At 55.4% G+C, this 17,380-nt stretch overlaps 6 protein-coding genes across 6 annotated transcripts; 2 read left to right on the top strand and 4 right to left on the bottom strand.

Moving 5' to 3' along the window:
* Window positions 1-864: 864 nt before the first annotated feature.
* Window positions 865-2,760, bottom strand: EI97DRAFT_377961 (uncharacterized protein; the record flags this gene model as incomplete). Its single annotated transcript, XM_033795639.1, has 1 exon — window positions 865-2,760. The coding sequence occupies one exon, from the start codon at window positions 2,758-2,760 to the stop codon at window positions 865-867; it is 1,896 nt and encodes a 631-aa protein (XP_033653835.1).
* A 717-nt stretch (window positions 2,761-3,477) lies between these two features.
* Window positions 3,478-6,871, bottom strand: EI97DRAFT_433698 (uncharacterized protein). The gene is made up of 2 exons (XM_033798441.1): window positions 4,352-6,871; window positions 3,478-4,301 (listed from the first exon to the last, which is right to left on the bottom strand). Exons 1-2 carry the CDS (start codon window positions 6,374-6,376, stop codon window positions 3,957-3,959), a joined length of 2,370 nt encoding a protein of 789 aa, XP_033653834.1. The 5' UTR covers window positions 6,377-6,871; the 3' UTR covers window positions 3,478-3,956.
* Window positions 6,872-7,991: 1,120 nt separating this feature from the next.
* Window positions 7,992-8,675, top strand: EI97DRAFT_442757 (uncharacterized protein; the record flags this gene model as incomplete). The annotated part of the gene is made up of 1 exon (XM_033799774.1): window positions 7,992-8,675. One exon carries the CDS (start codon window positions 7,992-7,994, stop codon window positions 8,673-8,675), a length of 684 nt encoding a protein of 227 aa, XP_033653833.1.
* A 405-nt stretch (window positions 8,676-9,080) lies between these two features.
* EI97DRAFT_474282 (serine/threonine-protein kinase YPK2/YKR2) lies at window positions 9,081-10,929 on the bottom strand. The gene is made up of 7 exons (XM_033801892.1): window positions 10,635-10,929; window positions 10,479-10,574; window positions 10,296-10,420; window positions 10,018-10,243; window positions 9,906-9,968; window positions 9,749-9,854; window positions 9,081-9,692 (listed from the first exon to the last, which is right to left on the bottom strand). Exons 1-7 carry the CDS (start codon window positions 10,915-10,917, stop codon window positions 9,371-9,373), a joined length of 1,221 nt encoding a protein of 406 aa, XP_033653832.1. The 5' UTR covers window positions 10,918-10,929; the 3' UTR covers window positions 9,081-9,370.
* Window positions 10,930-11,715: 786 nt separating this feature from the next.
* On the bottom strand, window positions 11,716-12,890 carry EI97DRAFT_433695 (vacuolar ATP synthase-like protein 16 kDa proteolipid subunit). The gene is made up of 7 exons (XM_033798440.1): window positions 12,720-12,890; window positions 12,647-12,664; window positions 12,576-12,588; window positions 12,438-12,520; window positions 12,192-12,389; window positions 12,057-12,142; window positions 11,716-12,002 (listed from the first exon to the last, which is right to left on the bottom strand). The coding sequence occupies exons 1-7, from the start codon at window positions 12,762-12,764 to the stop codon at window positions 11,960-11,962; spliced, it is 486 nt and encodes a 161-aa protein (XP_033653831.1). The 5' UTR covers window positions 12,765-12,890; the 3' UTR covers window positions 11,716-11,959.
* A 511-nt stretch (window positions 12,891-13,401) lies between these two features.
* EI97DRAFT_442754 (CNH-domain-containing protein) lies at window positions 13,402-17,300 on the top strand (the record flags this gene model as incomplete). Its single annotated transcript, XM_033799773.1, has 3 exons — window positions 13,402-16,228; window positions 16,276-17,132; window positions 17,181-17,300. The coding sequence occupies 3 exons, from the start codon at window positions 13,402-13,404 to the stop codon at window positions 17,298-17,300; spliced, it is 3,804 nt and encodes a 1,267-aa protein (XP_033653830.1).
* Window positions 17,301-17,380: the final 80 nt, after the last annotated feature.

The raw sequence follows: 17,380 nt of genomic DNA, 5'->3' as shown, positions 1-17,380 counted from the left end.
ACATGCACTCGTCTGCCTACCTTGACGGTGTCAACGGTAAATGGATATTTTTGGACAGGGTCGGTGAACTTCGAGAGTCGAGGATGAATTAGAAGTTTGGTTGAAGAGTGTTGTCGCTTTAGGGAGTTGAGTGCGTCATTAGGGCGTTTAGCATTGCTTTTACCATCCTATGTCTTATGTCTGAGACCTCGCGTCTTATCTGCACGGTATTTGTCCCTATACGGGACGGGTTGCTCGCGTTGTACGCTTAACGGGAGGTGTGGATAGATATTTTTAATCTTCCCTAACTGTTCAACCTTGTTTCAAAATCATTGCGGGTGATGCCTGATGTGGTGTGTTATGATGCTGAGCGTGGTGTCCGAGGGTCTGTTGGATCCATCTATCAAACCACACATCTAGGGTAAACGCTCCCAGCACAAAATCCAGCTAATTTGGGTTGGGCTCTTGCGTTTACATCATTTAAGTCCGCTCGGTCGCTAGAAAGGATCCGAATTGATTTAGGCGAGCACCCTTAGGAATGAGCTGGTCATGAACGACTCCATATATCATGGTGTAGGCACGTTACAACAACCGCGCTATGCGTCGAAAAGAAAAGGAAGGAAACATATACCGAATCCCTCAGTAGACCCAACTCTCCAAGGAAACCTCAAGATGCAGAACCCCCGCCCGCCCATGAAGATGCACGCACGCAATCCCAAGCTCGGAAAACGCCAGAAATGCCCCTCAACAGCAAGACGTATGTAGAAAAGAAAATGCCATGCCATGACAACCTCCATGCTTTCTTTCCGAGTCTTCCTACGAACGGTGTGATATCCATCACCACCTCGTTCCATCCATCCATCCAACGTACAACATGCCTACCACCTACCTCCCCTCCACATCCCTCACACCCAACCACCCCATCTCCAACGCCACAACGACCAAATCCCTCACGGATCCCAACTTGCTCCTCCTCCCCAACGCACTCGGTTCCAGCAACCCGGCCACCTTGACCAGGATCCTGTGCAAGGTGACGGCCTTCTTGTATATCTTCTCGCTGACCGCGGCATAGACTTCCGGGCTACGCGGATCGAGATGCACGCCTTGGATACCCCGCATGATGCTCGATGGGGTCAAAGTGGAGGGTTCGTTGCCGTGGGATGAGAGATGGCGGAGGAGGGAGTGCAGGATGAAGTGTGTCCAGATGAGATTGGTTTTGGGGTGGAAATGCTTCCATAGTTCTTTTACTGGGGGACGGCGGGTGTGGTTACCTCGCTGCGGCGTCTGTGGCACAGGGCCGTGTTTCCGAGGCGTCTCGGGCCCATAGTCCTGACGTTGGGTTCGCGTTTGCGATTGCGATTCCCTTTTGCCGGTGACTTCGTCGTCGCCCTCGTCGACGGCAGGATCCTGCCGTAGGGGATCGTTGTGGAAGACTATACCCCACATGTAGCGGTAAATTTCGTACTGGTATTCTTCCTGTGCGTCGCCTTCGAAAAGGGAGGGGTCCTTGTTGAGGTCCAGGTACGCAACTTCAACTTGCCGTGTCATAGCATCGTCGCTATCGCTCAGACGCGAAGAATCCGCACAAGAGGACGCCGGCGACGACGCCGCGGAGCCCAACGTCCCACCACCAGCACCGACACCGACAATGATATCAGCCCGCGATAACGTGTAATCGATGACCGTCGTCTCCAGCTCCGTGAAACCCAACTTCCTCTTCAACGGATTCCTCACGCCGACCTCGGTCACACTCTCGCTTCCCTCTTTGCCCTTCACCCTCACGCAAATGTTATCCATGTGCAAATCCCTATGCTCAAACCTGCACGCCTCCTCGGCCTTCGCCACGCTCAAACACACGCCCCAGAAAACATCCCACACCTCCCAGATGGACCTGATACCCCCGGCTTCAATGACGTTGCCGCAATCGGTCCCCGCGTCCTGCATCTCGATGACAGCCCAGAGCTGCGTATCCTCGTAGCTAGTCTTCCTCCCCGGGTCCGGGAACTGGCTCTTCTTCTCTTTCGGTCTCGGTTTATTCCACTCCCTCCACGCGCGCACAAACGATTCAGAAGGCCGCCCCTGCAGCACCGTGACTTCGCGAAACTGCGTGAAGCCGGGTATGTGGTTGAGGTTCTGGAGTAACCGGACTTCGCCGTGGACGTCGTCGACGTGCGATTTCCACTCGTCGTCTTGCTGCCGCTTGGCTCTTTCTTTTGCTAGTTGCTTCTTCATGTCTGCTTTTGTCTTGAGCTGTCGGGTTAGATGATAATCATGATAATGTTCGCTTGGTAGCGGGGCGTTCGGTGGTGTTCGCAGCGCGACGACTTTGAGGACGGATTCATTGGCGTGCCGGCTGGGGAGTGCGGCGCGCGCCCGGAGGCGGTAGACTTCGCTGAAGGAGGCTTCGGCGATCTTTTCGACGGTGGCGAAGGCGTCGAGTCGGTTGGCCCAGTCGGCGAAGGGGAGGATGCGGTGCTGGCTGCTTAGGGTGAGGAGGGGGATCGCGTAGTGCGTGTATATGTCGTGGGTGGGTTCTAGTGAGATGGTCTTCTTCTTCTGCTCGCCGGACCTGGTGTGCGGCTCCGGATGCGGCGTTGTTGGAGGCAGTGCACCGCGGACGCCGTCTTTGTCGTGGTTTATCACTTGGACGGTATCTGTAGGTGGCTTCTCGGAGTCTGGTCTCGGAGCTGGTCTCACGGGCAACTTGAATACCTCCACCCCCACACTCTCGACCCCGGTTGCGGTCCCTCCCTCTCTTGCCTTAGACTCCCCTACTTCCATCTGATCATCTTTCCTCCCCTTCAACTTCGCCCCCTTCCCACATCCAACATTCGCGTCCCTCTTCTCCGAAGCCTTCCGCCCTCCCTTGTTCCCCCTCCTCTTCCCATCGCCATCAAAGACGATAACATTCTCATCCGGGGAAAGAAGAGACGACCGTTGCTTTATCTCCACCGAAACAGCAACCTTCCTCTGGACCTTCGAACGTGTCGTATCGGGACTCCTCGGCCCATCTTTCGAAATCGTATCCCCCAACACCAAGGTTTCCAACCGCCTCTCAATATCCTCAACATCCACATCCCCCTTCTTCACCTTCCCATTCATCCGCTCCCCTACCGCCTCTTTTCTCTCCCCACCAACATCCGTCCTGCCATCCCTCTCCGGAGAAAGCAACGTCGCAAAACTCGTCGTAACCCCCGTCTTCTTCGCTCGTTTCCCATACACCTGCTTCGGAGGCATCGCGAAGCCTCGAACTCCTTTTTTTCCCTTCGCTAAGAATAAAAGAAAAGAAGGAGAAGAAGAGAAAGAGGAAGGGAGGTTGCGGCTCTGCTGCCAAAAGCCGCAGTTGAGGTTCAGTTTGGAGTCTGTGCTTTCCGTGTATTTGATTTCCTGGAATGAGGTTAGTGCGGAGGTGTTGGCGGGGCAACATCCACATCCTTGCCCGGCACATGGGACTTCAGATGGATAATCAAAGACGAGATGGAATGACGTCGATAGGTATTCTGCGCTGACCACTATGTTGTTATTCCCTGCATAATGGCAGTATACTGTGTAGAGAGAAACGACCACGCAAAGCGTGAAACATTACGATTACTCCAGCTAACCCCATGCTCCATGTGTATATCAACCAGCAGCAGAGGCAGCACCGTTGTTATTCCCAAAAAGCATGTACTGTTCAAGCACTTTCCCGTAGTGCGTCCTCAAGAGAAACGAATCTAGGCAGTGCCTAGTAGACCTGCCACAGGCAGATGCAAAATGTCTCGACTCCACCCTTTTACTCTTCTTCTCGTCGAAACCCAGGTAGTTCCAGGGACGAACAAAAAAGCTCCCGAAGCAGAATACAGCAGAAGAAGAAGAAGGAAAGCGTAAGGAACTCCGCAAATCCCAGATATCAAGTGATGCACAACACCTTAGATGCAATAACCGCGGAAAAGCCAATTTACAGCCGACAGGAAATGTGCGGGTTGTTTTCCGGGATCCTAGGAATCCACGTCGGGAGACTCGACGTTAGAATCCTCTTCGGGTAATGGAGGAGGACGTGACGTTGGACCTAAGCTTCTCCTCTTGTTTTTCCTCTCTTCGTCCGAGGGCCTGGTGGGAGGGGTACCGAACCCATTGGAATCTGACGGAGTTGGTGTGCCGCTTGTGGGAGACGTGGCGGCGAGCGCAGGCGGCTTGGGCTTCGGTGCGAGTACAGGCTTGGTGGTGGTATCGTTCTGAGGAGGCGCGAAATCTTTCCACTTGCGCCATCCGTCGTAGTCGATGAGAGCCTGCATGCATCCCCACTCTTTGACCTTGCGTTCGAGCCAGACGAAGTTGACGGGCTAAGGACGAGGTCAGCTCACGCTAATGATAACTCCAAGGTCAAGCTCACCTTGGTCAAGAAATCGTTGCAGCCGGCCGCCAATGCCTCGTGTCTGTCGCTCTGTAAAGAGCTGGCTGTAAGAGCCACGATGATAACCGGGCTCTTGAACAGACTCCTGTCACCGAGCTTGTCGTCGTCCTCGACATTGCCACTTCCGCCTTCACCCAGCCGGTTGTTGGGCGCCTCATTGCTGCCGCTGCTGAAGACGCCAATGTTGTTCACCCTCTCGAGCCGTCGAATCTCCTTGGTAGCCTCCAAGCCATTCATGATGGGCAGCTGGATGTCCATCAACACCAGATGGAAACCGCCCGATTTCCACTTCATGACGGCTTCCTTTCCGTTCATCGCCTTTGCCCAACGGACCTTCAGCCGCTGCATGAAGGCGCCCAGAACCCGCAGATTGATAATGTTATCTTCCACTATGAGCACGTTGATGGGGGGCACCGTGTCAACCAACTCGGCAGGTAGACTAGGCGTCTCAGCCGGCTTTGCCTTCCTTCTCTTCTTGATGTCTGGCCTTGGAGAGGCCACGCGAGGGGTAGGGGGATTCGAGCCAGGTCGCACGATGGAATCGACGGGAGCAGGAGGGGTCGGGATGGGATGATTCCCCGAAGAGGTGGAATGCTTTGTTTCGGAGGCAATAGAATCATGGCGGGCTCGCTGAGGCGGACGAGAGCCACCGGCCGAGCTTGGTACGGCGCCGGTCAGGGCGGTGGGTGAAGCAGTGTTGTGCCGTGGATACTTTGGACGGCCGTGGTGAGACTTCCGCGCGCTACCGGGAGACGGGAGATTGGGCAACTGTCCTGTTGAAAGGACAGCAATGGAGTGGGCTGGTGGCACGGAAGCTCTTGATTCTTGAGAAGCAGCTGTCAGGGCAGCGGGCGACGGGTTGACGAGCCCCATTGGCGGGAAGTATTCCGAGGGCTGCTCGTTGAATCGAGAGTCGTCATGGTGAGCATAGAAGACTGGAACGCGAGGCGAAGGTCTGGGGGTCCGCCTCTGGGGTACCTCGATGAGCAGGGCCTCGTTGATTGTTTGTCCACCTGGGTAGTAGGCATCCAAGGTCCTGCACATCTCCTCCTCTGGCCCCAGTAGCCGATCTGCAGCCGACTTCCCCGTTGCGTCTCGAGGATATATGCGCAAGCTAATGTCCGGAGCGTCGAACACCTTGCCTAGCGAGTTGGCATATTTCCTCAATATCACCTCCCGCACATCATCGACGACATCGTCCTCCTTAATCTGGACCAGCGTCGCAGAGGCATTCGGGCGCTTGACCCAAATCTTGCGGTTCAGCATGCGGGTGTTGAAGGATGGGGCGCCGGCGAAGTAGTCTGTGGTGGGAGGGCCGGAGGTGATGGCAGCCTGAGGGATTTCAGGTTGGAGCAGAGTCTTGATTACGCGCGCATTAGAGGAGGTTACGAGGGATTGTCGCCTCGGGAGGCCAGGGTGCGTAGACTTTGTCTGGGTGCGTGGGGACGACGGTGGTAGCTCCGAGGGCTGGTCGTCGGAGGGGCCTGACAGCTGTGTCGAGACGTCGGGCGGAGATTGCAGGCCAGCAGCGTCGACGGGCAGGCGTACAGGCGTAGGCCCTTCCAAGGTGACGGCAGGGCAGGCGTTTGCGATGCGAGCGTCGGGGTGCGGGTGGGCAGAGGGCAGCGCCGAGGTGGAGGCGGAGGTGGATGCGGCGCTGGCGACGGTGTTGTCTTGCGAGTGGCGCGGCGGCTCCCTAGCATTACAAGTTGTACCAGTAGAGGTGCTGTTCCTGGCCATGGAGCTCTCCTCTTCGGACCTTCTGGGAGGAGGCAGCACGGCGGATTTGGACATGGGCTTCTCCTCCGCTGTGCTCACGCTGCCCGAGGACACGGCCGGCAGCTTGGTCAACGACGCGCTCATGCTTGACCGGCGGCCTCCAGAGGGCCCATGTTCACTTCTCGACTGCGAGGGCGAGCGTGGCGAGGATGTCGAATGCTGGCTGCCACGGCGCAGCAGCGGCAGCCTTTGACGGGCATTGCTGAGCTTCGTCTTGAAGTCCATCACAGCGCCAGCCAGCCTACAGGCGCTGCAATGGCCTGGAGTGGCGGGCGTGCTGCTCAGGACGGACGTGTGAAGGGCAGTAGTGGAACATGCGAGACATGCGATGGAGGACGCTGAAGGGAGAAGGGGTCAAGGGTCACGGGAGGAGCAGAGCGGAGGTAAAAGAGCGGCTGGGAGTCAAGTCATCAACAGAAACGAAGGAAAAGAGGAAAGCCGGCCGGGCGCGGGCGGCGGGGTGCAGCGTTGGTGTTGAGCGTCTTCGCAGCCCGGTGGTGCCCAGGTGGTGTTATCGAATAACTTTATCCTCGCGCTAGAGGGAGGGCTGTCCCTGCAGTGAAATGCTTCTGCCCGGCTTGCTCCCCCATCAAACACAGGCCTGAACCAAAAGCCACCACGAATCTCGTCTCGAAGAGAGTCTCGGCTACGGCCGACGTCGTCGATGGGGTTGGATCCTTCGTTGGATGTGCATCCTCTACCTCCGTAGGGTTTGCTTTTGATGAGACCTCCCAGACCTCATGATTGGCAACCAACTCTATATATCAAAGCTACCGAGGACCAGCACACAACACCTACCAACCGTGCCTGTGTGTTCCAAATGCTTAGGAAACTTCCATCACTGTCCGTCACCAATTTCCGTGTTCCCTCACTTATTGCAGCTGTCCAATGTTGACCAAGCAAGGCACAGCTGTCGTATAGCCTTGGCAGTGAAGTATCGGTCACGTGACATCAGCCGATTTCTCACCATCCTATTCAGCATCGGAATGACCGGTGGCTTACAACAATCCGAAGGAGCATGAGCTGCGAGTGGATACGGCATAGTGTTGTTAAGTTGTTGTTAACCCATCCTGCTACTCACTTTGTACAGTGTGGTTCCCGCCTTCACCACTACCATTCAAATCTTCACCGTCAGGTTTTCCACAACTTAACCAATCCCTCACTTTCTTCAGTCTATACGTCTTCTACTATCACTGCTCCTTACCTCCTCCACCAAGCCGTTTCCACCACGTCATGGCGCGCCAGCGACTTGATCACCTGCATACCCCCTTTCACCGTCTCAACTCGTCACTCACCACCACGCCACGATCGGCCATCACCATCACCGTCACCTTGTCGGCTCCAGCCACTCGCTTTATGAACCTTTAACCCTACGAAGGGAGATGCTGTTCTCAACACCACTTCACCGCTCGACTAGGACGACGTTATTACTCACTTACTCCTCTTCCACACGCACTTGAGAATTGCACAAGCAAGGTCAGCAAATCCGGATCCGTCGAACATTATAGAAAACTTCGATCTGCTCGTAATTTGAGCTCTGGTCCGATTCGCTCTCATTGCCAGCTCTATGACCCCGTTTGAATTCTGCAGCACCTAAGCACTTGCTCCAGCGAACGCAAAGGACCGCGAAGCAAACCTGCTGTATCCGCCCGCTATCATCTATCCAGCAAACCGCCAACGAACTGCAAGAAAAAGGGAACTGCACGATACCCTGACCTACTTCACAAGCCACATCCATCGCAATTTCGGAGCTACATAAACGCATTCGAAGATTTCAGCGTCAAGTCCAGTTTCGAGGGCCCAGAGACATTCACACGAAACCGAGAAAGCGAGGAGAGACATGCCTCCGCCTTTCCAATACCTCTCCACGCCTCCCCTCCCCGATCCACTCAACCCCAGGGCCTGCAGAAGCCGCACTCGCAACCGCAGGAGTCGCCAAACTCACACCCACACCCGCAGACTCAAATGCCCGACTTGCTCAACCAGCATACCTCTGCCTCCACCGCCAGACTGCATTGGCGCTGAGAATATCGCCGCGACCGTACCGCTTACTTCCCCAGAACCCGCAGCGTCACCGTCAATCTGCTCGTCCTGTCTCTCGCGGTTTCGCTCCCCGGGCGCCGAGTCCGTGAATAGACGACAAGATACGCTGACGTCGTTTCCGGGGTTGTTCGAGGAAAGGGGTGGTGGTGGCGGTGGATCTAGCTCTAGCTCTCGCTCCGGCTCTGGTTTGCAGGACGGCGATGCTGGAGATGGAGGGGTGGGAAAGAGTTGGATTTCGACTTCAACGCAGATTTCGTACGTCGGTGTGGTTAGGAGAATGTTCTCTTTTGGATTCGGGTTTGGGGTTGCGAGGGAGAGGGGTAGGGTGACATCTGGGGAGGCGGTGGGAGAGGGAGAGGGAGAGGATGGAAGGGGGATTGAAGCGGTGAGGGAGAGGAGGTTGACGGCTTCGTCGGTGGGTACTCTGGGCAGTGTGGTGCATGAGGATGAGGTGGGGAGGGAGGCGGGTTGCGGTAGGTAGCCCGTATTGGGATGGTGAAGTTTGGTCATAGCGAGAGGACGAGCACGTTTGGAAGTTCCCGGGGTTGAACAAGAGGTGGATGAGCTTGTAGAGCCACATAGCGTCCCTACCCCCATAGCTTCGCCCGTACAACTCCGAAGTTTTTGAGAAGAGTGTTGCGGAGATTTGTTGAACAATGTCGCTCACGCTGTGGTCCCATCCTACATACAAGCCAAGTCATCATGAGCAGTTAGTTCCATTCATTCCTATCCAGATATACAATTCCCCACATAAAACGGTACAAGATACTGATCCTTTTACTCCCAGACGCCACGCCAAAGCCGCCACCTTGACGGACGCGTGAATACAGCCTCCAAACGAATACAGAAAAAATGTACGTAGCTGCAAGCCAATAGATACATGGAGCGTGTACTGTATACCGTTTCATAGACGTCCTCTTCCTCGTATCGTCTGTTGCTGAAGACGAGGGTGATTTCGTCGCGAGATGGGTGGTTTTTTTCGACGCGAGGTCATGTCCTTCTTCCCCTTGCTCTTATGTTTTTCCGATCTGCTCTTGGATATCAATCAATCCCTCCGTCTTACCCAATCCAAATGAATATTTGCCACCTCCATTTATTCAAAGGAGCCCATCCCCACCCCAACAAGAACAACAACATATACTGACCAACACCCACCCCCAATCCGACCTCACCCCTCTAGAAATCCTTGAAATACTCATCCCACTTCTCCCTCAACTCCTTACTATACGGCTCCCGATTCCCGCTCTCCGGCTCATAATCATCGAAATTCCTCGCATCCGCTGGGCCCCTTAAATGCGGCACAATCGGCCCCCTCACCTTTCGATTATACAGCGCATCCCAATCAATGTTGCGGAACCAGGGGTGCGACTTGACGGCGCTGGCGCCGCCCTTGATGTTGCCTAGCCGTTTGGACGTGTCGACGGTGCAGAGACCCGAGATGAGGTCGCGCGCTTCGGGGGACATGGCCGAGGGGAAGCGGACGCGGCCTTCGACGATTCTGGAGAAATGGTGTTAGCAAAGGGGTGGGGAAACAATAGAAGGTTGGTGACGTACTGTTCGTAGATTTTCATGGGGTTCTGGTCCCAGAAGGGGGGTTGGCCGACTAGGAACTCGTAGATTAGGATGCCAAAGGCCCACCAGTCTACCGCTGTTCCGTGTCCTATCCAGTGTCAATTGTGCACTCAAAGAAAACAGCCGTTCGTAAACATACCAGTGTTCCGAATGACTTCTGGCGCCAAGTACTCTGGTGTACCACACAACGTATATGTTTCCCCTGGATCCATTAGCGAAGGTCCACGTATCTTTACAGCGAAGATGCTCACGGTTTTCCACTTTCTTCGCAAAGCCAAAGTCTACCAGCTTAAGGTGGCCTTCTGCGTCGATCAGGATGTTCTCCGGCTTCAGGTCTCGGTATGCTACTCCTTCTTTCTCATGCAGATACTCTAATATTAACACAATTTCGGCGCCGTAGAATTGCGATGTCGGCTCGTTGAATCGCCGTGCTCTCCGGAGGTAGCTGAAGACTTCGCCTCCGGGGCAATACTCGAGCTATCCTCTGTCAGACATTACCTCTGCCAAAGGGAAGAAGCCCGCGTCATACCAACATATACAGGGAATCGTGGTCCTGGAAACTCGCCACCATTGTGGTAATGAAAGGGTGCCCGGCGACTGCAGAGAGCACATTGCGCTCGTTCCGTACATGTTCGACCTGCTTGAGGCGTATCACTAAGACACGGCCATGTTAGCGACCGCAGCGAACCGATAGATAAGGAAACCCGCATACCATCCACCTTCCTCAGGACCTTCAGCGCGAACACCTTGTCTCTGTCACTTCCCTGGGCGTTGTTGAACCGAACGAGCCATACCCGCGCGAACGTTCCTGGCACAGTCTATCAGCATTCCCGGCCCAGCAGCACTCCTGGGAATCCGGAGCGCTCACCAGTCCCCAGGGTCTTGATCAGTTCAAAGTCCTCCTGTCGCAACACCCTTGAAGAGTGTCCCACAACCTTCTTGTCCGGATCCTGGTGTATCTCGTTCGGGCTCAGCGGCTGCTTCTGGTCCACCCATTGCGCGACCTTCTGCTTCTCGTCCTCGCGCTTCTCATTTGAGGCCTGCTGCGCCTCGGCATGCGCCGGCTCCGGATGCGCTTCGCTCTGCTTGGGCTCCGGTTGCGCGTGGGCATGAGAGTGGGGATGTAGCAGCTTATGCACCGCGGCGGCCATGGCTGCGGTGGTGTTGCGGCGGTAATTACGAGGCAGATTGAAGGTGTTGCGAGGAAGGGTATCTTGGGTTCTCTATTTAGAGCATTGCTGCGCGGCGGCGGGCGTGTTTGTGAGCGGCAAACGGCCGACAAATGGCGGAGAGGCCTGAAAAGGAGTCGCGGAGGGCGGTTGTGGTAGTCGCAAGCACACCATGTGTGTGTGAGTGTGAGAGAGAGCGCCCAAGTCGCCGTGGTGCGGGCAGCTTGTGTTGGTGGATGAGTGGCCGCGGGGGAATCCCTCGGAGCGGTTCCTCTTCCGTCGAAGGACCGATATGACGAAACAATGTGGGGGAGGGGAGCGTTTCTGCTAACAAAGCCACCACAGGGGAAAGCTTTGTGTGCACACACCTCAACGTTTGCCGGCTTGACGGGCGTCGTCTTGCTATTTAATCTGGGAAGTACCACTGCGCCTTGCTGCCGAACGGCAACGTGGTGAGACGAGTGCAGCGGCACCTTGGGCGGCGTTTCGGGCAGACGAGACACTTTACTCAATTAGCCCGTACATCACCACCCGCATCGGCTGCCCAGCTAGTCCACTGTAGATGATGGGCAATCACCAACGCGAAACATCGAGACAGAACGGAGTGTCGTCGACCGCCAGGCGCAGTACAAGGTCCTCGCTGGCGGTCAACCTTGGCGGAGTTGGGGAAATGCAGTCGGACGTCGGGCTGACGGGCAGGCTTTGTCTGGACTCCGCCCCGGACACTGCGCTGTAAGAATAAGATGGGGTCGCAAAAAGGGTGCCCCGGTAGGTAGTAAGTGAGGAGAATGGTTGTACACCAATTCTGATATAGAACAAGCTGCCGTGCCAATTGACGCTCCCTAGATATACAGCCAACTCGATTGTACTAACCTGACCAGACATGAATAACCTCTTAAGATGAAATGACGCCGCGCAATGCTCTTCCGAGTCCGCATTCTGCCCCGGACTCGGTGGTTCTGAATATCCTCATCTGCTCTTCTGCTGTCGGAACTGTTGTGCACATGATATCGATACCTGCGCCTCAACCGCTTGCTCGCGTGTTCAAGATGAGCGCGACAATCAGCCTGGAGAGTAGGTTAGCGCGGAACAACAGGCTGCCTGCGTAGAAGACCGCATACCCATACAATCCCAACACTTCGGCAAAGATGAGGATCAAGACCATGCCGACGAAGATTCGTGATTGCCGCATGTAGGCCCGTACGCCCTAATCCTGTCAATATGTATTCCTGAGGTCCCGCACGCACCAGACATACAACATCGCCCACAATGCCAATCGCATAGCCGGCCGCCAGACCAGCGAGACCCACAGACATGCCTGCCGCCATGTGCATGAACCCTGCAAACAGGGAGTAGTTCTTATTTGGCGGCGGCCGTATGTCGCTTGCTATGAGAACGGATATGACGAGAGCGTAGACTGCCAAGATACCAGACATGACGACGGGGATGAGGGACTGCGGGCGTTAGCTGTGCGTCTGTAAATCTACAAGGCGCCAAACTACCTTCATTATCAGGTCTGGCCTGTACGTCCCTACACCGGCAATGCCAATGCCCGACTTCGCCGTGCCATAGGCAGCTCCGGCACCTGGACCGATATCAGTTGTGGGGGAATCGTATATGGGGGGCGCAGAACGACAAACATCCGAATATCATCTGTAGGGGGCGTCAGCTAGAGATCAACATGTATGTACAAAGCTACGGGGAGGCATACGGCGAAGGCAATACCGCTCTGCGTTTACATGTTAGGTCATCTGCATCCAGCAAGTTGTGGAGGAACCACGTACCATGCCGAAGAAAGGCGCAAAGCTGGGGGCGAGCGCGTCCCCCATCCTGATGCCTGCTATTTAAGGTAAAGGAAACAGTCGTTGGACACAATCGTGCAGGCGGAGAATATAACCAGGCAGCTCGTGGAATACCACCGAGCACTTGAACGCGAGCGATGTATGATGATGCTCAACCGCCAAGCCCTTGCCCTGGACGACGCCATCTGATCTGGAGAGCGGCTTTGGCCCGTGATTTGCTCGCCAAGACTCTGTCCAGTCGCCTGCGAGGGAACCTCACGTCCCGCACTTGTCAAAACATCCTCTCGCCGCTCTCTTCGATTGCTGTCTGCGTCCAAGCCGACATTCACCCGCCTTCCAGCCCGTGGACGCTCAATTCGCTCTCCTCGCCGTATCCCTCCTTCCCCTCTCGGTGGCCGGAACACGCGATAAGCATCCACGCACGCAAACCTCCTCCACCTCGGGCCGCCATATATCTACCGTTCCACACCTCTAGTTCCCCCCGTGTTGGGCATATCGAACTGCCTAACTGCCGTAATCCCGGTACTATCGACGGGGTAGAGTTGATTTCCTCCGCTGGCGGTTTCCGGGAACTGCGTGGCACCGACGCCCTGAGTCCTGAATCACGACTCTACCGAATGCTCTAGGAGCCGTCGACGAGAGCACCTCGTATTGAATCGCGTACATGTCGGATTATAGCAGCCAGCAGGGCAGAGATTACGCCCGGCCTCAGCAGTATGGCCACGCGACAGGAGCGAGAGATGCTGCTTTTGCCGACATCTTCGGCGCGAGCCCTGCCATGGCCGGTCGCTCACAAACAATGACATCCCACTCTGTTATGAGGCCTCCGGAACGTGCCGCGACCATGTCTGCGCAGACGGCAGATATGATGCAGAGAGCACCTCCTCTTCGGCACCCAGTAACCACCTACGACCGGCGTCCCCCCTTGCCCCACGACCCACGGCCGCCCCAAATGCAGGACCAACATCGACCACAAAACTATGATCAACGTCCAGATCAGTTCCAAAGGCCGCTCCCGAACGGCTATCCCCCGGCCCAGCGACCTCAAGATGGCCCACATCCAATCCCGCGCCAACCGCAACCAAATTATCTTCCTACGCCACTTCGTCCTGAACGCCCACCTTACGGCCAGCCTCAGCGGTTCGACTCACGCCCGTCCCCTCCAGGGCAACCGCCGTTCAACAAGCCTATTCCCCCGCGCTACCCAGGAGGGCCAGGGCCAGCACTGAACTCCGACCCTTACCGTTCACAATCTCTGGCCTCAGGGCCTCGGCCACCTTTCAATCCGGGTCCTGGTGCTCCAGGATACGGTAGTTCACCTGCGTCAGCGTTCCGCCAGCAGCCTTATATGAATCACATGGCTAGGACCACGGCACAAGGCAGGGTTGTTCCTGAGCGCCCTGACGAGAGGACCATGTCCATGACTTCCTACACCAGGGATCACGAGTATGCACAGATACAAAGCGGAAGAGTCATACCAAGTCGAAGGCGGGAGTCGGGCCCACACGAACCACCCCTCACGGATCGTATGATACCAAGTTCTCCTGCCCCATCCAATGTTGGACCGGGTAGTAAAACGAGAGTCGCGAGCTACAGCAACATGCCTCAGCCTCGGACCATGTCCATGGCCTCTACCGTTGTGGCCCCGTCAGAGCGTACAGAGACGATGCGTACGGAAACGATGTCATCTGCTGTCACGCGTCCTAGCTCCACCCAGACCGTCACGAGCCGTAATTCCCAACAGGGCCAACAGCAGCAAGTGTTGGTGGCCGCTTCGCGCAGGGCACCCTTGGTATACCCAGCGCTCCTTTCGCGGGTTGCTGAAGTGTTCCGTGACCGGATTCCCTTGGGCGAAAAGGAGAAGGATGGTCTTGTTTACAAGAGTGCGTTTACAGGCGCCGAAGGTGTGGACTTGATTGCGTACATTATCAAGACAACGGATCGTAACTTGGCATTGCTTCTCGGCAGGTCCCTGGACGCCCAGAAATTCTTCCACGATGTCACGTACGCCCACAGACTTCGCGATACCCCGAATGAGATCTACCAGTTCCGCGAGACTTTGATGGAGAACACTACGGAGGTCAATGGCGTGTTCACGCTATTGACAGAGTGCTACTCGCCTACCTGTACCCGCGATCGTTTGTGCTACTCCATCGCCTGCCCCCGCCGCTTGGAGCAACAGGCGCGGCTCAACATGAAACCTCAACCTGGTCTCAAACGCGCCGAAAGCCGAGCGAGTCTTCACGACGATGCGGATGATGAACAGAAGCTGTGGATCAACACTGTCCCCAAGGAGGTGTCCGACAGTGTCAGCACGAAAGAGCAGAAGCGGCAAGAAGTCATATCCGAGCTGATGTACACCGAGCGCGACTTCGTGAAGGACCTGGAGTATCTCCGGGACTTCTGGATGAAGCCTCTGCGGAATCCAGCCACATCGCCCATCCCAGAGCATCGTCGGGAGAAATTCGTGCGGACTGTGTTCTCCAACTGTCAGGACATCTATGTGGTGAACTCAAGACTCGCCGAAGCCCTCACACGGCGCCAACAGAAAGAGCCCGTCGTGCGGAATATCGGCGACATCTTCCTGGAATATGTCCCGCTGTTTACCCCTTTCATCAAATATGGCGCCAATCAGCTGTTTGGCAAATATGAGTTCGAGCATGAGAAGCGCACCAACGCCCAGTTCGCGAGGTTCGTGGATGAAGTGGAAAGGATGAAAGAGTCGAGAAAGCTGGAGCTGAATGGGTATCTCACGAAACCCACAACCAGGCTGGCAAGGTATCCTCTGTTGCTTGAGAATATTGTCAAGTATACAGCAGACGATAACCCCGACAAGCAAGACATCCCCAAGGCGATTGCTATGATCAAAGACACATTGTCCAAGGTGAATATTGAAAGTGGCAAAGCCGAGAACCATTTCAACCTTATGCAACTGAACCGGGATCTCAAATTCCGCCCTGGAGAGTATGTCGACCTAAAGTTGACAGACGAGAACCGGCAGCTGGTCTTCAAAGGCCTACTCAAGAAGAATCCGACAGACTCGACTGGGGACATTACATGCTATCTCTTCGACCACGCCATACTGCTGGTGCGGATCAAGACGGTCAATAAACGAGAAGAGCAGAAAGTGTACAAGAAGCCTATACCGCTTGAGCTCCTCGTAATCACTCAGATGGATGAGATCATTCCCAAGATGGGGATCGCCAAGCGCCCCTCTGCGAATCTCATGGGAGCAAAGGCGATTGCTTCAGCGGCTCCCAAAGGCGACGCTTCGAAACAGCAAGGATACCCTATTACCTTCAAACACCTTGGAAAGGGTGGGTACGAGTTGACGCTCTATGCTAGTACGCAGATCTCTCAGCAGAAGTGGATGGAGCACATCGAGGCGCAGCAACGTTCTCTCCGAGAACGCAGCAACATCTTCACTAAGACGATTCTTAATGAGGGCTTCTTCTCCGCCGTTGTCCGGGTTACCTGCGCCGTGCCTCTGGGTAAGACATTCATGATTTGCATTATGTGTTGGGCTAATAAGGTGCAGATGGCGGTCGAAAGCTTGTTTTTGGAACTGACGCCGGAATCTACGTGTGTGATAGGAAACCCAAGGACGCATCCCAAAAGCCTCGTCGTGTCCTGGATTGCAAGGCCGTGACACAGGTGGATGTTCTCGAGCAGCATCAAATTGTGCTTGTACTTGCTGACAAGACACTCTATTCCTACTCTATAGAAGCACTGGATCCGGACGAAGCTCAACCGATGGCTAAGCGCCCCAGGAAGATCTGCCATGCCAACTTCTTCAAATCAGGGATTTGTCTGGGTCAGCACCTCGTGGCTACGGTCAAGACATCGTCGCTCTCGACAACCATCAAGGTGTTCGAGCCGAAAGAGAATATGGCAAAGAACTCGCGGAAATCTGGGTTTGCGAAGATGCTGTCGACGAACCAGGAGCAACTCAAGCCATACAAAGAGTTTTACATCCCAACGGAAGCCACCTCGATTCATTTCTTGCGCACCAAGCTCTGCGTTGGTTGTGCGCGTGGTTTCGAAGTTGTCAGTCTTGATACGCTGGAGACTCAGTCACTTCTGGACCAGGCCGATACATCGCTTGATTTCGTGGTGCGGAAGGAGAACATCAAGCCAATCCACATTGAGCGGTTGGCAAGCGAGTTCCTTCTCTGCTACACCGACTATTCCTTCTTCGTTAATCGCAATGGTTGGCGTGCCCGGCCCGATTGGCGTATCACTTGGGAAGGCAATCCTCAGGCGTTTGCCATCTTCCATCCGTATATCCTGGCGTTTGAGCCCAGCTTCATCGAAATCCGCCATATGGAGAGTGGCGGTCTGGTACACATTTTGACAGCAAAGAACATCAGGTGGCTCCATACATCAACGAGAGAAGTAGGTCTATCGTTTGCTCCATTGACGGTGATTGCTGACCTTTCGTAGATACTGTACGCCTATGAGGACGAGTTGGGCAACGATGTCATTGCCAGCTTGGACTTTTGGCAAGCAGCGAATGGACCGGGCCATAGACAGAGTACGATCGAAAATACCCGAGCGAGCTGAGAGTAGCCGCGCCGATACCCCTCGCGTGACAGTGAAGAGGAGGCTTCCTTCCGCGAATCTCGCGTACCGCCCACACAGGC

The sequence above is a fragment of the Westerdykella ornata genome, assembly GCF_010094085.1.
Source record: "Westerdykella ornata strain CBS 379.55 unplaced genomic scaffold EI97scaffold_11, whole genome shotgun sequence".
Taxonomy (NCBI): Eukaryota; Fungi; Ascomycota; class Dothideomycetes; order Pleosporales; family Sporormiaceae; genus Westerdykella; species Westerdykella ornata.
This window is presented reverse-complemented; position numbering and strand designations above follow the sequence as displayed.